General features: G+C 39.5%; 1 protein-coding gene across 2 annotated transcripts in view; it reads right to left on the minus strand.

The window, feature by feature from the left end:
• Nucleotides 1–20,658, minus strand: part of RNASET2 (ribonuclease T2) — a 35,844-nt gene that overhangs the window by 5,331 nt on the left and 9,855 nt on the right. For both annotated transcript variants that reach the window (XM_081344960.1, XM_081344961.1), the window contains exons 3-9: nucleotides 17,283–17,343; nucleotides 9,714–9,769; nucleotides 6,957–7,014; nucleotides 6,324–6,388; nucleotides 3,404–3,517; nucleotides 1,850–1,895; nucleotides 1,299–1,373 (exon numbers count right to left, since the gene is read on the minus strand). In XM_081344960.1, the coding sequence (XP_081201086.1) occupies nucleotides 1,299–1,373; nucleotides 1,850–1,895; nucleotides 3,404–3,517; nucleotides 6,324–6,388; nucleotides 6,957–7,014; nucleotides 9,714–9,769; nucleotides 17,283–17,343 (475 nt within the window). The remainder of the gene's footprint in view (nucleotides 1–1,298; nucleotides 1,374–1,849; nucleotides 1,896–3,403; nucleotides 3,518–6,323; nucleotides 6,389–6,956; nucleotides 7,015–9,713; nucleotides 9,770–17,282; nucleotides 17,344–20,658) is intronic.

The following is a 20,658-nucleotide window of genomic DNA, read 5'->3' on the forward strand; positions in this document are numbered from 1 at the left end:
TAGTCTATCCCAACTTGAAAGGCAGTTAGGGAATGCCGTAGCCAGAGCAGCTGCTTAGCTCTAAGGACACATTTGACTCAGGAACTAGGCGGGCTGGCTGGAAAACCTGGAGCGTATCTCCCATTTGGTCTTTTTTTTTTAATCCCATTTATATCCTGGCCTTCTCCAAAGACTCAGGGCGGCTTACAATTTAAAGCACAAATCAATGTGCTTAGCAATAGCCTTCATTCTATGTATATGCCTGCTTATTAGAGCTTTCACCCCCCCCACACACAAGCAGCATTATTACAAAGTCAGCTTATTGCTCCCAACAATCTGGGTCCTCATTTTACCTACCTCGGAAGGATGGAAGGCTGAGTCAACCTTGAGCCTGGTGGGATGCAAACCTGCACTAATTGCAGGCAGCTGGTGTTACTTAAGGCTCTGCGCAGGGAAAGCTTTAGAGTGAATTAGGAAAAGTGAAAAAGTGAATTAGGAAAATAGGAAACGGTTGCTGGAATTGGGTATGTGTAGTTTAATGAAGAGAAGGGTGAGGGGTGACATGATAGCAGTGTTCCAATATCTCAGGGGCTGCCACAAAGAAGAGGGAGCCAAGCTATTCTCCAAAGCACCTGAAAGCAGGACAAGAAGCAATGGATGGAAACTAGTCAAGGAGAGAAGCAACCTAGAACTAAGAAGAAACTTCCTGACAGTTAGAACAATTAACCAGTGGAACAACCTGCCTCCAGAAGTGGTGAATGCTCCAACACTGGAAGTTTTTAAGAAGAGACTGGACAGCCATTTGTCTGAAATGGTATAGGGTTTCCTGCCTTAGCAGGGGGTTGGACTAGATGACCTCCAAGGTCCCTTCCAACTACTTCTTCTTCTTCTTCTTCTTCTTCTTCTTCTTCTTCTTCTTCTTATTATTATTATTATTATTATTATTATTATTATTATTATTATTATTATTATTATGTTTAATCCACTTGCACTGTTTTATGTTTACATGTTTGATGACAAACAGCCTTATGTTTATAAGTGACAGTTTTCCTACTAAGTACCTGCATGTCATAAGCATTTGAATTAAAATTACCATATTAAAATCAAATCTGATGTTTTTTAATTTTTATTTGGTGTGCGTTGGAAGAGGGGTAGTCTTATACGGCGAGTATAGCCCAAACCCTATAATTTAACAGGAAATGTAGGGGGTCGTCTTATACGCCCAGTCGTCTTATACGCCGGAAAATACGGTAAAAAACAATGTTTTTAGAAAAGAATGATTAAACATTAACTAGAAAGTCATTAAGAACAATATGTACCTCTTCAGGAGGAATACACTGAATCTTTGGCATTACATTGTAAAAGCTTTCAAGAGCTTCTTTGATGGCTGTCAGCTGAAGATTTAAACATGAAATAAATAACATAAAACGAATGAAGCATCTGTTTAATTAAAGATGTGTTTTCAAAGTTTAGAATTAAGCAAACTCTGTATGAAAATAAGAAAAATAGAAACACACAAGTTATGAGATGAAAGTCTGCATTTGTAAAAGAATTGTCTCTTTTCATCCTTCTTCCCAAAGTTTGCTTTGGAAAACCCTTAAATTCCCTGAAATGAATCTTGATTAGATACGTTTGTTTTTCTAATGCAGGGGTGTCAAACTGCAGGCCCGCGGGCCAGATGCATCATGCCAAAACCGCGCCCACCCCACTGCTGGGGTGATGTTGCAAGTTTGACACCCCTGTTCTAATGGAATTACTTCTTCAGTGGAAAGACTTAATTAGATTCTACTCACCACTAAGTATTATACAACAACAGCAATTAAAGGCTACAGTTTTGCAGAATGCAATGTCAAGTGAGCTTTTCTCTCACCTGATAGTAGGTAGAGCCTGGCTTTATCCCAACTTTCGAGAGAAAACTGAAAGAGAAAGAACTCTTATCTAGCATTAAAAAGACAGAATTCACTACATACAATTACACTGTAGGTAGTCGTTCATCATTATTTTCCCACATGTAAAAGATCAGAGAGAAAAAATACATAAAACTTCAAGAAGTCCAGTGTTTTTCAGCTACACAGTATATCTAAAATTGTATTTTTGTATTTAGTATTACATATTTGTTGCTCATTTTCTCTTAAAATTGTTATGAGACCTATTGTACATAACTGGAATATTGGGTGTAGTAATGCTGGATTGATATCCATAGAAGCCTTACAATGTTCACAAGTGAAGTGAAGCCTTACAATGTTCACAAAGTAATCCACTCATTTTAGGGCTACTTATACATTGTACACTGATAAAGATTATATGACACCAATTTTATCAATTTTCTAAAAACAGATTTAAAATTCCTGCTGTATGTTTCAGGGAATGCTAGGATCCTTGAAAGCTCTCTTACTAATTCTTCATTAGGAAAATATTTTATGGCAGACAGGCTTCTAGACAAAGCTTTTAGCTTATGTAGTTTGACCAAATTTTGGCATTAGTAAAATAATTGTGCATATTTTACGGTGTCCTGCCAGAGATGAAATTGAAAAAGAATAGCTAGCAACATACAAGAACTGAGTATTTATAAAATATTTCAAATTGTATCAACTGAGACTATTTTTCCAAAGTGCTGTGTTCCTCATCTTTGTTCTTGTTAACTATCTCAATGGTTTCTTTTTTGATTTTTATGACTAATTTGAGGAATTGCATTTCATTTATTGATCCACAGTATCTAAATTTCTCATGTTCATATAATATTTATATTAGATAATCACATACAGAGCAAATGCTTTTAGCCACAATTGTCTTGGACTAGCACTTAGTCATGCCTTTTTTTATCCTTTCCTGGTTCTAAACTTCATGGATGCTTGAAATTTAAATTTACATTAAAGAGAACATAAACACATGGTGTAGTATAATTCCTAGAGTTGGGATCTTCCATCCAGCACTGAGATTGAAAAAGAGATCTCGGCAACACCAACTGATTCAAGACTAAGGGATAATTTAATGTTTTTGTTATGCAACAGCAACTTCCCCCAACAAACATTTTTGAACTTCTAAGGAACCATTATGTCTGTTAATGCCAAACCCTCCATAACTGGCAAACTCAGGAAGAACCACTTTTATTTCTGTAAAGATTTGTAATTCTGGTATGATAGGATTGCAGAATCTGGAAAAGCTGCCAGAAGAATTCTCTATCTCAACTTATATGTAGCATATGGAGTTATTCTGGGTCTCTTTCTCGTGTTTCCCCCTCCCCAAATTGGAAAGCTTTTTCGTATTAGCCCTGCTTCCTGCTGTAACAACTGTGCTCTCTCATTATGCCCCCAGAGCCTGTTAGACATTCCATCACAGCCAATGAAATATACATGTTTGTTATCAGAGAGCCCTTACATGTAGTTAAGAGTAGTAGAGACACTGAGAAAATAATTTTCCCTACCTGTTAAGGTCAATTTTTCTGTAGAGTTCCAGTGCCTTCTGAAAATACTTTTTTTCTGAGTTAAGATCCTCTAATTCAGCTGCACATGTCCCATGTTTTTCCCATTCGTGTTTCCTACGTAAAGAAAAAAGGTAAAAAAAAGTAGTATCTTCAAGTACCAATGTATTTGGAAAGTTATACCAAAAATTCTGTAATCTTCTAATATTTATTTGAGAAGAAAAACTCACTTGTGAGTCTAGTCTACCACTTTGCCCACTGCAAAATCTAGAAACCTCAACATAAAGTCAGGTTTAGTAACTGTTCTTCCTAAGAGATACTATTAGATAAAAGAGATCTAACGTTAGATGGTCTCCTTACACTCCTGTATGATAATGCGTGCATCTTTTGCAACTATAATAACTTCCGTAGATTATTTACTTATTTATTTAAATTTATTGACTGCCCAACTCCCATGAACTCAGGCAGAACACAAAACTATGATTCCTTGGGGACAGTATAAATGGATTCAGCCAGTTCGCACCAGTTCGGCAGAACTGGTAGTTAATGTTTTGTAGCCCAGGCCCAGAATGGACTTCCGGAAGCGGCGTCCACACAAGAGAACCGGTTGTTCACATATTTTAATCCCACCACTGGGTACAATGTGTATTTCACAAACTCCTGGGACATTTATATATATAATTATTATCTCCTTAGTATATATGAAGTATTTATATATACTTGGGTAGTCTCATGGGTAGATGTTCTTTTTCTGTTGAGAAAGAGATTTCTTTTGATGAATAATTTAAATTAAATGACAAGAGAAGTGTGATGGTTAAGATACCTGCAATAGTTTGGAGTCATGAATTGCTTTTCAAAAGCAAGAGAGCACTTAAAAAACATACTGCAATCATGTTTCATGTGGAACTGGAAACTATGGAAACCACACAGTGTAAAGAAAAGCTATCTTTGTTTTTATTTTGTCAAATGAAAAGAAAATAATCTTGTCCTTGTACCTAACAAATATTCATTTTGTTGCATATCAAGGACGTTGCTACCAACTTGACGGAGTCACAGAATAACAAAGGTTAATTGCTGAATACTTTTTTTCACTGAATATTGTCAGTACTGAAACTTTACTTCCATCAAGGTTACAAATTAGAAAAATAGAGGCAGTTCTAGTATAAAACAGAAGATAAAACAGTTTATATGTTCAACTTTTAAAGCATTCATTTTCCCCCCTGGTAGAATGTATTCATAAGGCAGACAAGGGAAATATATGGCATCTTATAATATAGTCTGCATTTTTCATTCATCATTCCTCAATTTTAATGCTGTGTTGATATATTTCTGCTTTATAGTATTGTGGTTACTGCCATGTTCCCAATTGCATTTGAACTGCATATGGGCCACGCTGCTGCAATGTGGTTGGTTCCTTGTAAACTGCGTAGAATCCAATCAAACTAAGGGAGTGTGCATGTTCCATAAACAAATAATATTTACATAATTACTTAGTTGCAATTGCAAGATATGCAGCTATATAAGTGAAGTTAATAAATAAAACAGCCATTTCACAAAAAAATCTTAGCTTAATTATTATTTCATGTTAAGGCTATGTAGTATTTCAGAAATAATTTGGAAAATGATCTTTGCAGTTTAGAGGAATGAATATACAGGTAATCCCCGAGTTACGAGCGTTTCCTTAACGCTCACTCAAAGTTATGCGATAAGTACCCCCTAGTGATTATAATCAAGTCCCAAAATTATGAATATTGCAGCACCATGGCAGTCATTCGCCCTTACGAGCAACTGGTTATTCCCTCCCTTCCCACCCCTGGCCCCGGGTCTCCCTAGGCACCAGGCCTTCAATACTCACCCTGAAAAGATCAAGATCTTTCTCTTTCTTGGCTGCTCTAGGACTTTGGTGCATTTGCAGAGAATGGAGGCCTAAAGTAATGCTAGATCATGCAAGATCCGGGTGCTGGAAGCCTTCTCCAGGCTGTTGCCACTTGGAAATGGGCCGCTGGAGGGTCGTATGTCACTTGGCCTCAGATCCGGGTGGCAGTAGCCTGGAGCAGGGCTTTTCAACCAGTGGTACAGGTACCACCTGTGGTACATTGGCACCTGGCAGGTGGTACACGGCCATCCTAGAAAAGTGGTAGCGGGGGAGGGGAATGAGCTGAACCGGTGGCAGCACTGCACAAGCCTGAGCGAGAGATGGCTGGAGCTGCAGGCCTGTCAGGGCTCAGTGGAAGTGCCAGGATCAGTGCTTCTTCGGAGCTGCCAGGGCTCAGCGGAAGCGCCAGGATCAGCGCCAGGCTCCAGCTGGAGCTCGGTGCTGATCCCAGCGCTTCTGCCGAGCCCAGAAGAAGCGCCGATCAGTTGGAATGTTGCAGCATCTCCAGGGTCTTATGATTTACATTCAGATGCTTGTCAACATATTTATGATGGTCACAGTGTCCCAGGGTCATGTGAAGTGACCAAAACCTGCTGCAACCACCCAGCAGACGGGGGGGGGGGAGATAAAAACAAAAGACACCCCACCCCACCCCCGCTGCCAATCCTCAAGAGAAATACTGACAACGATGAAAACCTCGGACAGAAGGAAGAGCGCCTCTGGGTGGGTGGGCAGGTGTCTTGTTCGGCTGTGGCTTGGGGGGCACTTTTTTCAGTGCCATTGTAACATCGAACAGTCACTAAGCGAACTGTTGTAAGTCGAGGACTACCTATACTTCATCACTTTTTTCCCTTTTTTGCGGGGGGTCATCAAGTTTTTGACACCTTGATAGGCGACTGGTGGTACTTGAATGTTGCCATATCCTAAAAGTGGTACAATTGGTGAAAAGGTTGAAAAGACCTGACCAAGGGTGTTTCATTTAGAAAGACAACTAAAATTAGGGATTTTTGTAAAACTGTCAATAGGGTTAAATGTGACACAACTCACCATAAATAAGTATGGTTTACATGTAGTATATCTGGCCAATATTCTTTCATGTCTTCCATGAAATCCTAGCAATAATAAAAAAATCATATATAATTAAGGATATGATGCAAACTCCACCTAGATTTTCACACTATTTTATTAGATTTTGATCCTTTTATTATTTTATAAATAATCGAAGATGGTGAACATAACCTTTTCTCCACAACAGCCCTGTGAGGTGAGTTGGATGAGAGAGACTGTCCCTCTTTCATGTATAAGGCAGGACTAGAACTCACAATCTCCTGGTTTTTAGACCAGCACTTTAATCGCTACACCCAACTGGCTGTATAAAATAACCTTGTATCTATAAAATACTTCACATAACAGCTTTAGAAAACATGTGAAAATGATAATATTGGAATTTATAGGTAACTCTGCAAATTATTTAGAAAGGGACTCAAGAATGAAAGCTACCATCCTCTTTCTCTAGCACCTGGTTTGGTAATAAATGTTCACTGATTGAGGTGTATTAATAAATAATATTGCTTTGGCAGAATACCCTAAAGCTTCTCTGAGTCCAGTCAAATTCTTGAATTAATTATTATTATAGTTTTTCTTCAAGTATTCAGAACGTATAATGTTTTTGACTCATACCTTAAGCTCAGATATATTGAAGTGCCAGCTTCTATTACATTCTGCAGCTTTATCAGGCCTGGGGAAGAAGCAGAGCAAAAGAGTACAAAGGATGCAAACCAACTGTTCTGAATAGTAAGGTAAAGGTAAAGGTTCCCCCGCACATGCATGCTAGTCGTTTCCGACTCTAGGGGGCGGTGCTCATCTCCGTTTCAAAGCCGAAGAGCCAGCGCTTGTCTGAGGACGTCTCCGTGGTCATGTGGCCGGCATGACTAGCACGGAACGCTGTTACCTTCCCACCATAGTGGTCCCTATTTTTCTACTTGCATTTGTACGTGCTTTCGAACTGCTAGGTGGGCAGAAGCTGGGACGAGTAACAGGCGCTCACTCTGTTACGCGGCACTCGGGATTTGATCCACCAAACTGCCAACCTTCTGATCGACAAGCTCAGTGTCCTAACCCACTGAGCCGCCGCGTCCCTTCTGAATAGTAGTGGCATGCATTCTCCTTCTCTAACATATATCTTGTAAAATGGGAGACATCACAGGGTTGTCTTCAGGAGAGTTAAGAACAGATAATACAGCCTTATTTGATATTATAAAGGTTAAAAAATGAGAAAATAAAAAAAAGTTATATAATGTAATCTCATGACAATTTAGCATAGAGATGTATGATTAATGATTCCAGAACTGCCTTTCTTGGGAAACATTTTTGAAGCCCAAATCAGTCCTTCAGGAGATCAGAAGACAGTTCTGATCTATTACAGTTACTCAACCCTAAGCAAACCCTTGGAAAAACAATCACAACCAGATTATTTTTGTTCATAATAAAGAAAAAAAACTACATTATCTTCAGTACAGTCTATATGTACAGTTAATCCTTGCCTTGCTGCATGCTCATGCTGAACCTCCCCAGCCTTGCTGCACTTAAGCTGCACCCCTCAGCCTTGCCACAATCACACCACATGCCCCAGGCCTTGGCACATTTGTGCCACACCACATCCCCTCCAGCTTTGCCACACTTGCACCGCATTGCAGTGAAAAGAAAGGTTTGTGCCATGCCTAAGGAAAGGCTTGTTGTGACCAGTACTTGCAAATTCCTGCCAGCTTCCCTACTGACTTGTTGTTGGAAGACGGCAGGAAGTTGCAAGTCCTGGTCTCCCATAAGGTCTGCTTTTAATGACCTGTGATCCTCACTTAATGGCAACCATAGAGACTTTTAGAATTGCAGTCGCTAAGCAATGCAATCATGTGACATCTGTAGGGCAAGGAATGGCAGAACCTAGGAGCAGAATTGAAAGAGAGATCAGCCTTAGAATTCTTACATAGCCACAAGTGAACTAAGTGAACTCTGCCAAGCCCTTGATTGCCATTGGCCTAAATCTGTTAGTTGAGAAGATTCCTGTGCATAAGCTTTAGGCAATACCGGTAGTCCTCAACTTACCACAGTTCGTTTAGTGACTGTTGAAAGTTACAAAGTGACTTATGACTGTTTTTCACTTACCAGTGTTGCAGCATCCCTATGGTCACATGATCAAAATTCAGATGCTTGACAACTGACTCATGATGGTTGCAGTGTGCCAGGCTCATGTGCTTCTCTTTTGTGATCTTTCTGACAAGCAAAGTCAATGGGGAAGCCAAATTCACTTAACTGTGTTACTAACTTAACAACTGCAGTGAGTCATTTAACAACTGTGGCAAGAAAAGTTGTAAAATGGGCCAAAACTCACTTAACAGCTGTCTCACCTAACAACAGAAATTTTGAGCTCAGTTGTATCGTAAGTCAAGGACTACCTGCAAACCAGCTTAACTAAACCTTCAAGTGTGGACCTGGTCTTTCATGCCTGACAACATCACATTTTATCAGCACACTGCTTAGTGTTGGCAATTCTGGTCCCAATTACTATTGTTAAGTGAAGCCTACCTGTCTATGTTCTACCTCTGAGTCAGTGTTGACTCCTGGCAACTGCCTGGACAAGCCCCTGTTTTTCTGGTAACGTTTTTGGAAGTGGTTTGCCCTTGTCTGCTTTGTAGAGATGAGAAGAAATAGTGCTCCTAAGATAGGACTAGAACTTTCAGTCTCCCAGTTTCCAGCCTGGTCCCATAACCACTACACTAAACTGAAAAGATGCTATTTTAAAAAGTCATTTTAATCATTCAAAAAGTGCTGTGAGGCTACAGGTTAACAAGGTGAATAATCTATTTTTACAAACAAAATTAGTGAAAATTGTTCCATAATGTATGCTAAAATTTGAGAGAATACTGTATATTAATTTATAAACATTTACTGATGCTTGTTTCATGTTAAAAAAATCCTGGAACACAAAGAGATTTGTTTTAAAGGACACATTCAGTGAGATAAAGAAATGTAAAGCAAACATTTTTTTTAAAAGAATGAATCTGTGCACAGTTAAAATTAATTTGATCATTTAAATTTAAAATTAAATTTGATCATTTAGTGATAGGATGTGAATATTTCAGATCAACGGTAATATTTGCTGACCAGGTAAGAAATTGACTTAACACTATGTGAATAGAAGGAAATACTTTAGCTACCATACACCTAGAAATTCAGTTATTTTCTTATAAGTATTTTGATTCATGGACTACCACAGGAGATCATTTATAATAACTCATTTATAAAAAATCATTTATCATATAATAAAAGTTTTCTCCTTCTATGGGTACCAGACCAGAATACTTCAAATATAAGCTTAGAAGGAACCAACCTCTTAAAACTAGCAATACAAAAAAAAATCCTCCTAAATTTATATCTTACCAGAGCCCATGGATTGTCCAGTACATTGGTGGATCTTTGCATTCATTTTCATTCATCTAGAGAAAATAAATCTATTGGGTTATTAAAGAAAAACCATTTTTATGCAGAATGGGAAAAATAGGGTCTGATTCAGCTGTGATTCAAATTATTAATTCTGATTGTTGTTTGAATTTGATTGAGGCATCTGATTTAATGATTTGATTTGATTGAGGCATCCGATTTAATGATTCAGCATGAATTTATTCGATTTGTTTTGATTTAGACTTGGAATCAAATTTTTGTACAACCCTAGACTGTGTTTTAAGGGAAAAAGCAAAAACCATCAATATCTAGTTGGGCTGATAGATAACATCTGCACAATAAAGCAGAGCTTCCTATTCACAAGATAGATATGATGGTGGGCAACACTGAGCTGAGGATTCTAAAATATTGCCACATTGCCCAGAAGAAAAAGCAGAAAGTAATTTATGCTAATAGATTCCTGATGGATTAGAAAGATCTGTGAAGAGCAGTTTCTTCCTGGAATGTTCTTATCCATCATGATAGCTCTATTTTTTATCTACAATAACACCTACAGAGCTTTGATGTAGTTCAACAGTCTCAAGTAAATAAAAATGATGTGGAAGAATAACGTTTTATTTTGGAACACAGCAGTCCCTTTTACTTATTAATTTAAAATTCCCTATGTCTTAGATAACTGGGATTTAAGCTGTGCAGGACTTTGTGGATAAATATTATTTATCTAAATTATTTCTAAAATACTACATAGCCCTAACATGAAATTGTCCTGAAACAAACTGGCAGCCAATAGAATAAAGTCTGTTGTTTCTTTGAGATGTCTTGGTGAAAAATCCTTGTGAGTTGTCTATGAAAGTATCGTTACTTGCATAAGTTGAACTTAGAAGTGATAACCATGTGCGCCATCTCTTTTAGATAATACTTTTGTATAAATGGATGCAAATGGCCTAATAGCTGAAGCTGATAAACAGTACTCATCTCATTTTTCATGGGCCATATTGTAACTGGGAGAAAGAACTTACAATACAATTAGCAGCTTGATGTAATTTCTCCAGCTACCATTCTGTCTGGAATGTTACACTGAATCTGTGTGGAGATTGAGTGTTGGAAGCATTTGGTTCTACACCTGCAATCTGCTGTGCTATAATGCCAAACCAGAAAAATTATATGGAGACACTATTAGCAAGCTTTCATCAAGATCTGCTGATACCGGAAATTCCACAAGGTTGGTCCCATTTTCATAAAAAGCAAAATACTGGTACACTGTTTGAAAAATAGCTTTTCCAGAATACTTAGCATTTGAAAAACAGTTGATAAAAATTGGAGTAATCTGAATTATGTTTAATCTAAAATGTATTAATAATTTATCTTAAATGTTTACCTTTTAAATTAATACTGTCATATTAAGTGCTCCATTTAATGACAAAATGGGTTAATAAGCCATTTGTGCTTGAAACCAGCTATATATCTCTGGTTTTAAGAAAACAACACTGTGCTATTGTGACACGCTCCCTATTTCTCAAGGTTTTTATTTCTTTGTTTAGCACCTTTTAGAAGCATGTAGCTTACTACTAAGAGAAGTAAAATATTCTACTTATTCCTTATATTAAAAATGAATTTGCACTTCATCTTTTTTCTCTCATTCCCCTTTTAGCCTCACAAACTTTTTCTGACCACATTCATTACAGTGGTCACCATCCCATGTAAGATGACATCTGTGACCAAATGACAGTTAACCACCCTTATCATGTTTGTTCTGAATGAAGGTTGGAATTGGGTGGGTGCATGTCTCTGAATACTTTCACATTCTTTTGAAGCTGTCAATTTTGTTTATATTATTGAAAAGGTAATTATTAGTTCTGCTTTTTATTTTATGCTACTATTAACTGCTAGCTATGCTTTCAGATATATCATACAGATAAAGAAATAAATGCTTTGAAATTGTACCTTTTCTATGAAATTATTAAATTTCCTTTAAAAAAGTTCTTTCCTATATTTAAATGCTTTCCTATTTATAAAAATGACTATAGCTGACTTAGTGGAAGACTATCACATAAGACAAATTAATTGAAATCCAGAAATGGAGAATATATAGGTCCAAACCATTTTGGTGGGGAGGTTTAAAATCTCCTCTAGATCAAAAAGTATATAAAATGTCTGGTGTTTGAAATCATATAGCCTCTTGCGAGAAGAGAAGGTTGTTCAAAACTGGTTTCAATATACTCAGTTACGGGCCAGGTGGAAAGAAGACCAGAAAAATGGTTTTACAATGACTGATGAAAATTTGATAAAGCAAATTAGAAATCAGGGACCCGCACATATTAAATGGATATATCTTGCGCTGATAGAGATTGATTCGGAAACAGAACTTGTTAAGGATTGTATGATAAAATGGGCCCAAAACATCCAGGAAGTTATCACAATGGACACGTGGGAAAAGATTTGGGTGAGGAACGTAAAATTCACACAAGCTCAAAATCTAAGAGAGAACTTTTACAAAATGTTTTATAGATGGCATCTAGATCCTAAAAAGCTTGCAAGTATGTATCCGAATTATCAGCCTAAATGTTGGAGGTGCGGTGATCAAGACGCAACATATTTTCACATATGGTGGACTTGTAAAAAGGTTAAGGCTTTTTGGATAAAAGTCTGGTGGAACATGCAGAAGATTTTTAAACAGAGGATAAAGTTTTGTCCGCAACTTTTTTTGTTGGGAATAATTACAGATGCTACAGTTGTGGACACTAAGTTGATGTTGAATTTTATTACGGCAGCAAGACTTTTGATAGGTCAGTATTGGAAGAAAGAGGAACTGCCGACCATAGAAGAGTGGACTTTAAAGGTTTCCGACCTGGCAGAAATGGCGAAGATCTCGGCCTATTTGAAAGATCACTCGCAAGAACGCTATATTATGGAATGGAGAAAATGGATTGAGTTTATCCAGAACAAGTATAGGGTTAAGAAGTTTTATGTAGCATTTGAATGAGTCTTCTTTCTTTTTTTCTTTTTTTCTTTTAGTTTTTTTATATATATTCAATATTACTAAGGTTTGTTTTATCCTATATAAGCTAGAGAGTGATGGATTTTAGAGTTTATAGTTGTTAGTATATGGTTGTTTATGATTGTTTTTTTTTATATACCTTGTATTTAGCTCTGGGAAGTCGGGGGGGGAGGGGGGGAGGGGGGAGAGGTAGGGGGGAGGGAGAAGGGAGGGGGAGGGGGTTTTTTAAAGGAAAATTGTATGTTAAAACTTTTCAATAAAAAAAAAAGTATATAGAAATTATAATGTCTAAACTATAATTTTTAACTTCCCCCAACAGAAAATCCTGACCCCCTGCTATATTCCAGAATGTGGGCCCACTTACTTAGCATCATCAACTCCATCTCTCCACTCATTGAAACCCCTATCTTTCAGAGCAGACATGTCAAACACAAGGCCCGGGGGCCGGATCCGGCCCGCGAAGTGGTTTCATGCGGCCCGCGAAGCCATCCTGGAAACAGTGAGGGAACAGCCCCCACTGCCTTGGCCCTGGCCCAGAGACCCTCCTCCTGCCAGAGACCCTCAGATCTGTCCCACTCCTGCCCAGGCCCCCATAGGCACCCTTGATGCGAACGATGTAGAGCTGGCCACGCCCACCCAGTAGGCCATACGCACTCTGGCCACGCCCACCCAGTAGGCCACGCCCACCCAGGCCACACCCACCTGGCCCCTTGAGGGCAACTGCAATGCTCATGAGGCCCTCAGTGAAATTGAGTTTGACACCCCTGTTTCAGAGCATTAAGTGCAGCATCTAGCTACCAAAAGTCTTCTCTTGCATTATGATTTAAGTTATTTAGAATATGGCAATATTTAAGTAAAAGCTACTTTCTTGAAAGTAATCAATTCTGTTAGCTGACTTTAGGGAAGGTAACTCTCCCATGTTAGAATTGTAGATCGCTATAAAAAGTAGTAATTGCTTAACAAAATCCTATGCAGGCAATTTTTCATGTGACAAAAAGAAAATATAAAGTGTAAAGTAGTAAATCCTATCAAAACTCTTTTTCCCCAAAGCATTTTGTCAGGTTACCTTAAATATGAGTCATAAAATGCTTGCTATTTGTTGTATTCACTAATATTTCATTGAACTAACAGAATACTCTTCATTAAAAACTCAAATCCATTTATAATCAACAGCATGTGTTACATTTTATCTTGGCAAGAGAAGAGCAGGAATTCGGCCAATTTTGCAGTAGAAATAAGTGGAAAAATGCACTGCTTTCAAGAACTCAGTCCTTGATTATAGTATCGGAGACATTTAAAAGCAGAAACTCTTCATGTTATTTCCAAGTATTTCTGATCAACAGTACAGTTCAGAGAAGCAGCTATGAAGCAATGGCATTTAGCTTCACAAAATGTCTAAATGAAAAAGATTTGCTCACAATAGCCAGGGATATCAGCTTGGCTTTTCCACAAAGTAAACAATATTATCCCGTGGTACCTTGTAGGTGTTGGGACTGTCTTATCAGTGCTGAACAATACAGCAGGGCAAATGTACAGCAGGATTTCTACTCCAAAAGAATATGAAGGCTCTACTTTTATTCCAGCTTTGCGTTAGGCTTGTTGGTATATGTATCTTTATAATGGAGATTCTGGCAAATTCCCCATTGAAATACTCAATAAGTATTTCAACTCTTAATAATAGCAATCCCCAAATTGTGTTTTCTGCTCACCTGAAATTGACTTATATTTTTTCAATTGCTTCAACTCTTATAGCAAGAGCAAAAGAAGCGCAAGAGGACTGAATCTTAACTTCCTAATCTGACAGGATTTTCCCTGTACAGTATATGCTTCTCCTTTTCTGATAGAAAGAAACCAAGAAGTTTTTAACAGCCCTTGTTTTTTTTTATTTCACCACTAGTAAAATAAATAAGAGCTTTGTTTCACTGTAGGATATCAAAACTGTTTATAGTTGGGTTTGCTTGAGCCTGAAAACTAGACTTTCCTAGGAAGGAGGTAATTTGAAAGACATTAGACTGCTCATGTCAAAAGCTATGAGTGTTCTGTACCAGCCTGCTACCGGCCCTGCAGAAAAGGCAGGGACAACCCCTCTACAAACGGCAAGAGGCTGGAATTACGCCTGCCAAATTTATTCACATAAAACAGAGCAAGACAAGACACCAACCATAAAACACGAGCTAAGAAGCAGGAACAATCCCAGCGGTTGCCTTCAGCAAACCAGCCCTCCCACACATTCCCCTTAAATACAGTTCAGGGCGTGGCCTCTCTGTCCCTCCTTCCGAGGTGCCCCATTGCCTCCCTCTGTTTACTCCTGACTGACTGCCTCCTGCGTCGGGCGTCCTTGAACAGGGCCAGCTGTGGGTCATCTTCATCCACGCTGTCAGGCTCACACAGCTGGGTCTGTCAGGCTCACACAGCTGGGTCTGCATCGTGACCAGATGAGAGGGGCCTTGCTGGGGGCTCTCATCAAGCTGTCCAATCCCCTCAGCAAGCTCTTCAACACCCCCCTCCTCCTTCTCTGAGTCGTCCGACCCAACTGCCGAACCCACAGGCTGACCCTGAATCACAACAATGAGCAAGAAATGAAGAGGCTCTCTGCACAGACAATAGATTTATTCACTGAATTAAACTATTTAGTCTGCACCCATACACCTTCCACAAGATGCCCCATTATTTCTAATAGACATGTCTTCATGTCTATTAACACACAACTGAATAAACTAAATGATGGCTTAAGTCCTGAATCTCATCTCAAGAACTTCCATCCAAATAACCCAAGGAGATGACATGAGGTGATGCAATAAATAGTGGCAATCTGCTCAGCTCCAATTTATCTGGTAGGTCTGTTGTAGGACCACTTTCTTCCACGTAATGGCCGTGCTCAGTTCTGCACTATGGATTTAGTTGCAAGAGAGACTGGAGTTCCAACCTCTGAGTCCCCTTTTTCCTTTTCCTACATAGGCTGAAGTGGTGAATTTAAGCTGTTGTAAAACCCTGAAATGGAGGAGTCTGTCCTGGGCTTAGCACATGCAATTGAAAGCATAATCAAAAGGACTCAGCTGTTATGCCACTGTAACCTGATGGTGTAAAAATTTCCTACCCAGTGGAAATCCAGAAAACCACTACATGGTAATTGAAATACAAAAACTGTAATTTTCTGCTGTCCCTTAGTGGTCTACAGATCAAAATTTACCTAAAATTATAAGGAATAAAATGAATTCAATTGGACAACATTGTGGCAGCAGTGAAAAGGGCGGCGGCGGGGGGGGGGGAATGCAGTATACAGAAACTGTATGTGTGCACATTTGTGTCTTTAAATCAGTTTTGAGTTCTGGCACCGTAGTTTTCTTGGCAAGATTTCAGAAGCTGTTTGCCACTGCCTTTTCCCAGGGTCGAGAGAAAGTGACTGGTCCAAGGTCACCTAGCTTGCTTTGTACCTAAGGCGGGACTAGAACTCACAGCCTGCTACTGGTAGTTTCCACTGGTAGTTAAGTCTGGTGTCTTAACCACTACAGTAAACTGGCTCTTGTGTACTAACTAAGGAAGCTTTCATATAGTAGACGATATTTACAGACCTGGCATTTAAAGCCAAGGGAATCACAAAACCTGGCATTTAAAATGCCATCTGCATTGACAGCAGGGCAATATGGACTTTTCTGGGTTTGCAGTAAGGACGTTCTGGGTGTTAGCAAGATTTAAGCTGGATGATTTCCTGCTGGCTCTGGGATGGAAGCATAGTAGAAGAGTTGAATGGATTTGTTGTTAGTTTTGCTTTGCTTATATCTGTGAACAATCTGCTTTCCCATGAGGCACTAAAAGATAGGCTTTGGAAGAGTAACGGTGATGGGGGCTGTTACTTTTCTTGCCTTATGTGTTTTAGGAGGTTTATTTCACCGAGTTGGGGATAGATTTTATTATCTGTTTGTTTTTATGATTTGTATAACACCCAAGAATCTGATATGGTATAAAAATATTAATGTGGCTATTATTAACATTATGTGATCCCTTCCTATAGACACAATACTGGTAATATTTTTATACTAATAAAATGTAATATTGTTTGTGTGGCATTAGGACATTTTTTTAGGTCTGAAAAAATGGAAATAAAAAAATGAAAACATGACACATTTTGTCTAGCTTCAGAAGATGATAGTCTAAGATCCTCCTCCTCTCGGATTATTTTACTCATAACTGGATAATCTTACTTTAATTAGTATAAGTCAGTGGCAGGAAACTATTGTTTAAAGGTGTACATGTCACTTTGAGACTGAAAAAAGGAGCATCTAGTTTAATAAATAATACATTAAAAAGAATTCTTTTAAACAGCTTCAGTGCGTGGTGATTTTTAAATTATATGAAAACTCAGCACAACTTCTCATATTTAAACATAGTTCTTCTCAGTCATATGCGGTGGCCCAATGCATATTTCAGTAATACTTCCCATCTGTTTTGAAACTGGTTATCCCTTTTCAGGATACAGCAAAATAAATATTTCAGTAGAGGCATGCACATACAGATAGCAAAATAATTGCATCCATTTTAGAAGATCTTACCATGCATACAGTCACTGGCCAATGATGAACCAAGTATAATTTTTCCCACTTATGAAGAATACTGAAACATAAAATTAGAAAAAAAGTTTAACGTTCCAAAGGCATAATAACATTTCATTAGTAACAAACTGCCCCTATCCCTGCATAACAAATTTCTTGGTATGGTTCACATGTAATGCTTTATCAGGTTGTGTGGGTTTTTTTTTTTTTTGCTTAACTGTAAACTATGAAGTTAACTACAAACTGTGGGGTTTGGCAGTACACTTCAAATTAAAGTCATATTTCAACTTGGTTTACAAATACTGGCTTATTTAAATAATAGATTTTGCCTGAACCCAGAATACTGATGTACTGCGTTCCTTTTTGTTTCTATAACCTGCCCAAATCTCTTGAGATGCAATATAAAATACAAAAAACAAACAATTTCTCTCCAAACTGCTAAACTCTTTCTGGCAATAGTATTTTCAATTGTATTCATCACAGAGCACAAGACAATATGGGGGCTATGACTTTTAAAAGCCAAATCACATAAAGTACTATAACTTGTTTTACACAGACAAAATTTACTCTCTTGGAAAATCCCTTCCCTCCCATTATCACAAGGCAATTTAAACATACATTTCTCACTAAAACCCCAATTTTCCCTCACACAGCAGCCCCACCCCTGAAAACCTGCTAGGCAAATATAAAATAATAGTTGGATACTAGCAGTTGGAAGAAAAACAACTGTAGTTATATCTGTTCAATGACTAAACAAAGCTTAAGTTCATTAACTGATTATCTGGACCCGTACCAATCGGGTTTCAGGCCCGGATACAGCACGGAGACAGCATTGGTCGCGCTGGTGAATGATCTCTGGTGGGCTCGGGACAGGGGTTGTTCCTCTGTCCTGGTCCTATTAGATCTCTCAGCGGCTTTTGATACCATCGACCATGGTATCCTACTGCGGCGTCTCAGGGGGTTGGGAGTGGGAGGCACCGTTTTACGGTGGTTCTCCTCCTATCTCCTGGGCCGTTCGCAGTCGGTGTTGACGGGAGGGCAGAGATCTGCCCCGAGGCCTCTCATTTGTGGAGTTCCTCAGGGGTCGGTTCTCTCGCCCCTCCTGTTCAACATCTATATGAAGCCGCTGGGTGAGATCATTCATGGTTTCGGGGTGGGGTATCATCAGTACGCTGATGATACCCTACTTTTTCTTTCCACCCCGATGCCCTCGCCGTGATGTCCCGTTGCCTGGAGGCGGTCCAGGTCTGGATGGGGAGAAACAGGCTTCGTCTCAATCCCGCCAAGACTGAGTGGCTGTGCATATCGGCATCTTGGGTTAACCAGACTATTCCATCTCTAACGATGGGGGGTGAGGTGTTACCCCCTGTTGATAGGGCTCGCAACTTGGGCGTCCTCCTGGATTCACGACTCAATTTTGAAGACCATATAGGAGCCGTGACAAGGGGGGCTTTTGCCCAGGTTCGCCTGGTGCGCCAGTTGCGACCCTATCTGGACCGAGATGCCCTACGCACAGTCACTCATGCGCTCGTGACCTCCCGTTTAGACTACTGCAACGCTCTCTACATGGGGCTGCCCTTGAGGACCACTCGGAGGCTTCAGCTGGTGCAGAATGCAGCCGTGCGAGTTATGATGGGGGTCTCCCAATACTCCCATGTAACACCTCTACTCTGTGAGCTGCATTGGCTCCCGGTTGCCCTCCGGGTGAGATTCAAGGTGCTGGTGATGAACTATAAAGCCCTAAATGGCTTGGGTCCGGGATATCTGAGGGAACACCTGCTGCCGGCATCAAGCTCCCTTCGTCCAGTGCGCTCCCACGGGGAGGTTCTTCTCAGGGTGCCACTGGTAAGTGATTGCCGGCGGACGACACCCAGGGATAGGGCCTTCTTAGTGGGTGCGCCTGCCCTTTGGAACCAGCTGCCAGTGGAGCTTAGGACTGCCCCCGACCTCCGTTCATTCCACCGGGACCTGAAGACCTGGCTCTTCGAGCTCTCTGGCCCAGGCTGAGAATTTTAATTTAGTTTTTATTTTAATTTTAACTGGGGTTTTACTTATTCAGGGACGAATATAATTTTTTTAATTTGTTTTTAACTTTTGTATTTTTGTTTTTAATCACCCTGTAAACCGCCCTGAGTCCTTCGGGAAAGGGTGGTATATAAATGTAATAAAATAAATAAATAAATAAAATTTTGATTATAACTGCTTACTCAGCTGCAAATATATAAGGGATGACTTACATATAATCTTTGACTTATGAGCACAATCAGGACTGGAATTTGTTGCAAATTATTGTTGAGTTGTGCCTGTTTTTACAAACTTTCTTGCTGTGTTCATGCATGAATCCCCATGGTTATAAAGTGAATCTAGCTTACCCTATTGACTTTGTCAAAAGCCCCCTGGGAACGTTGTAAACCATGACCATGTGACCCCAGGACACTGCAGCTGTTGTCAGCTGTTGACATAATAATAATAAAGTTGGAAGGGACCTTGGAGGTCATCTAGTCCAATCCCCTCCTCAGGCAGGAAACCCTTTACCATTTCAGACAAATGGCTGTTCAGTCTCTTCTTAAAAACCTCCATTGTTGGAGCATTCACAGCTTCTGGAGGCAGGTTGTTCCACTGGTTAACTGTTCTAACTGTCAGGAAGTTTCTCCTTAGTTCTAGGTTGCTTCTCTCCTTGATTTATTTCCATCCATTGCTTCTTGTCCTGCCTTCAGGCACTTTGGAAAATAGCTTGACTCCCTCTTCTTTGTGGCAGCCTGAGATATTGGAACACTGCTATCATGTCACCCCTAGTCCTTCTCTTCATTAAACTAGACATACCCAATTCCCGCAACCGATCCTTATGTTTTAGCCTCCAGTCCCCTAATCATTTTTGTTGCTCTTCTCTGTACTCTTTCTAGAGTCTCAACATCTTTTTTACATCGTGGTGACCAAAAATGGATGCAATATTCCAAGTGTGGCCTTACCAAAGCATTGTAAAGTGGTATTAATACTTCATGTGATCTTGATTCTATCCCTCTGTTAATGCAGGCTAGCACTGTGTTGGCTTTTTTGGCAGCTGCAGCACACTGCTGGCCCATATTTAAGTGATTGTCCACGAGGACTCCGAGATCCCTCTCACAGTTACTACTATTGAGCAAGGTACCCTCTATACTATACCTGTACATTTGGAGCCCTGGGGCACCCCACTACACATTTCCCTCCATGTAGATGCGGTTCCATTGTGGACCACACACTGAGTACGGCCGGTCAGCCAGCTACGAATCCATCTGGTGGTGATGCTGTCTAACCCACATTTTTCTATCTTATCAAGTAGTAGATTGTGATCTACTTTATCAAATGCCTTACTGAAGTCCAAGTAAATTATATCCAC

Source organism: Vipera berus (genome assembly GCF_964194415.1).
Source record: "Vipera berus genome assembly, chromosome: 1".
NCBI lineage: Eukaryota > Metazoa > Chordata > Lepidosauria > Squamata > Viperidae > Vipera > Vipera berus.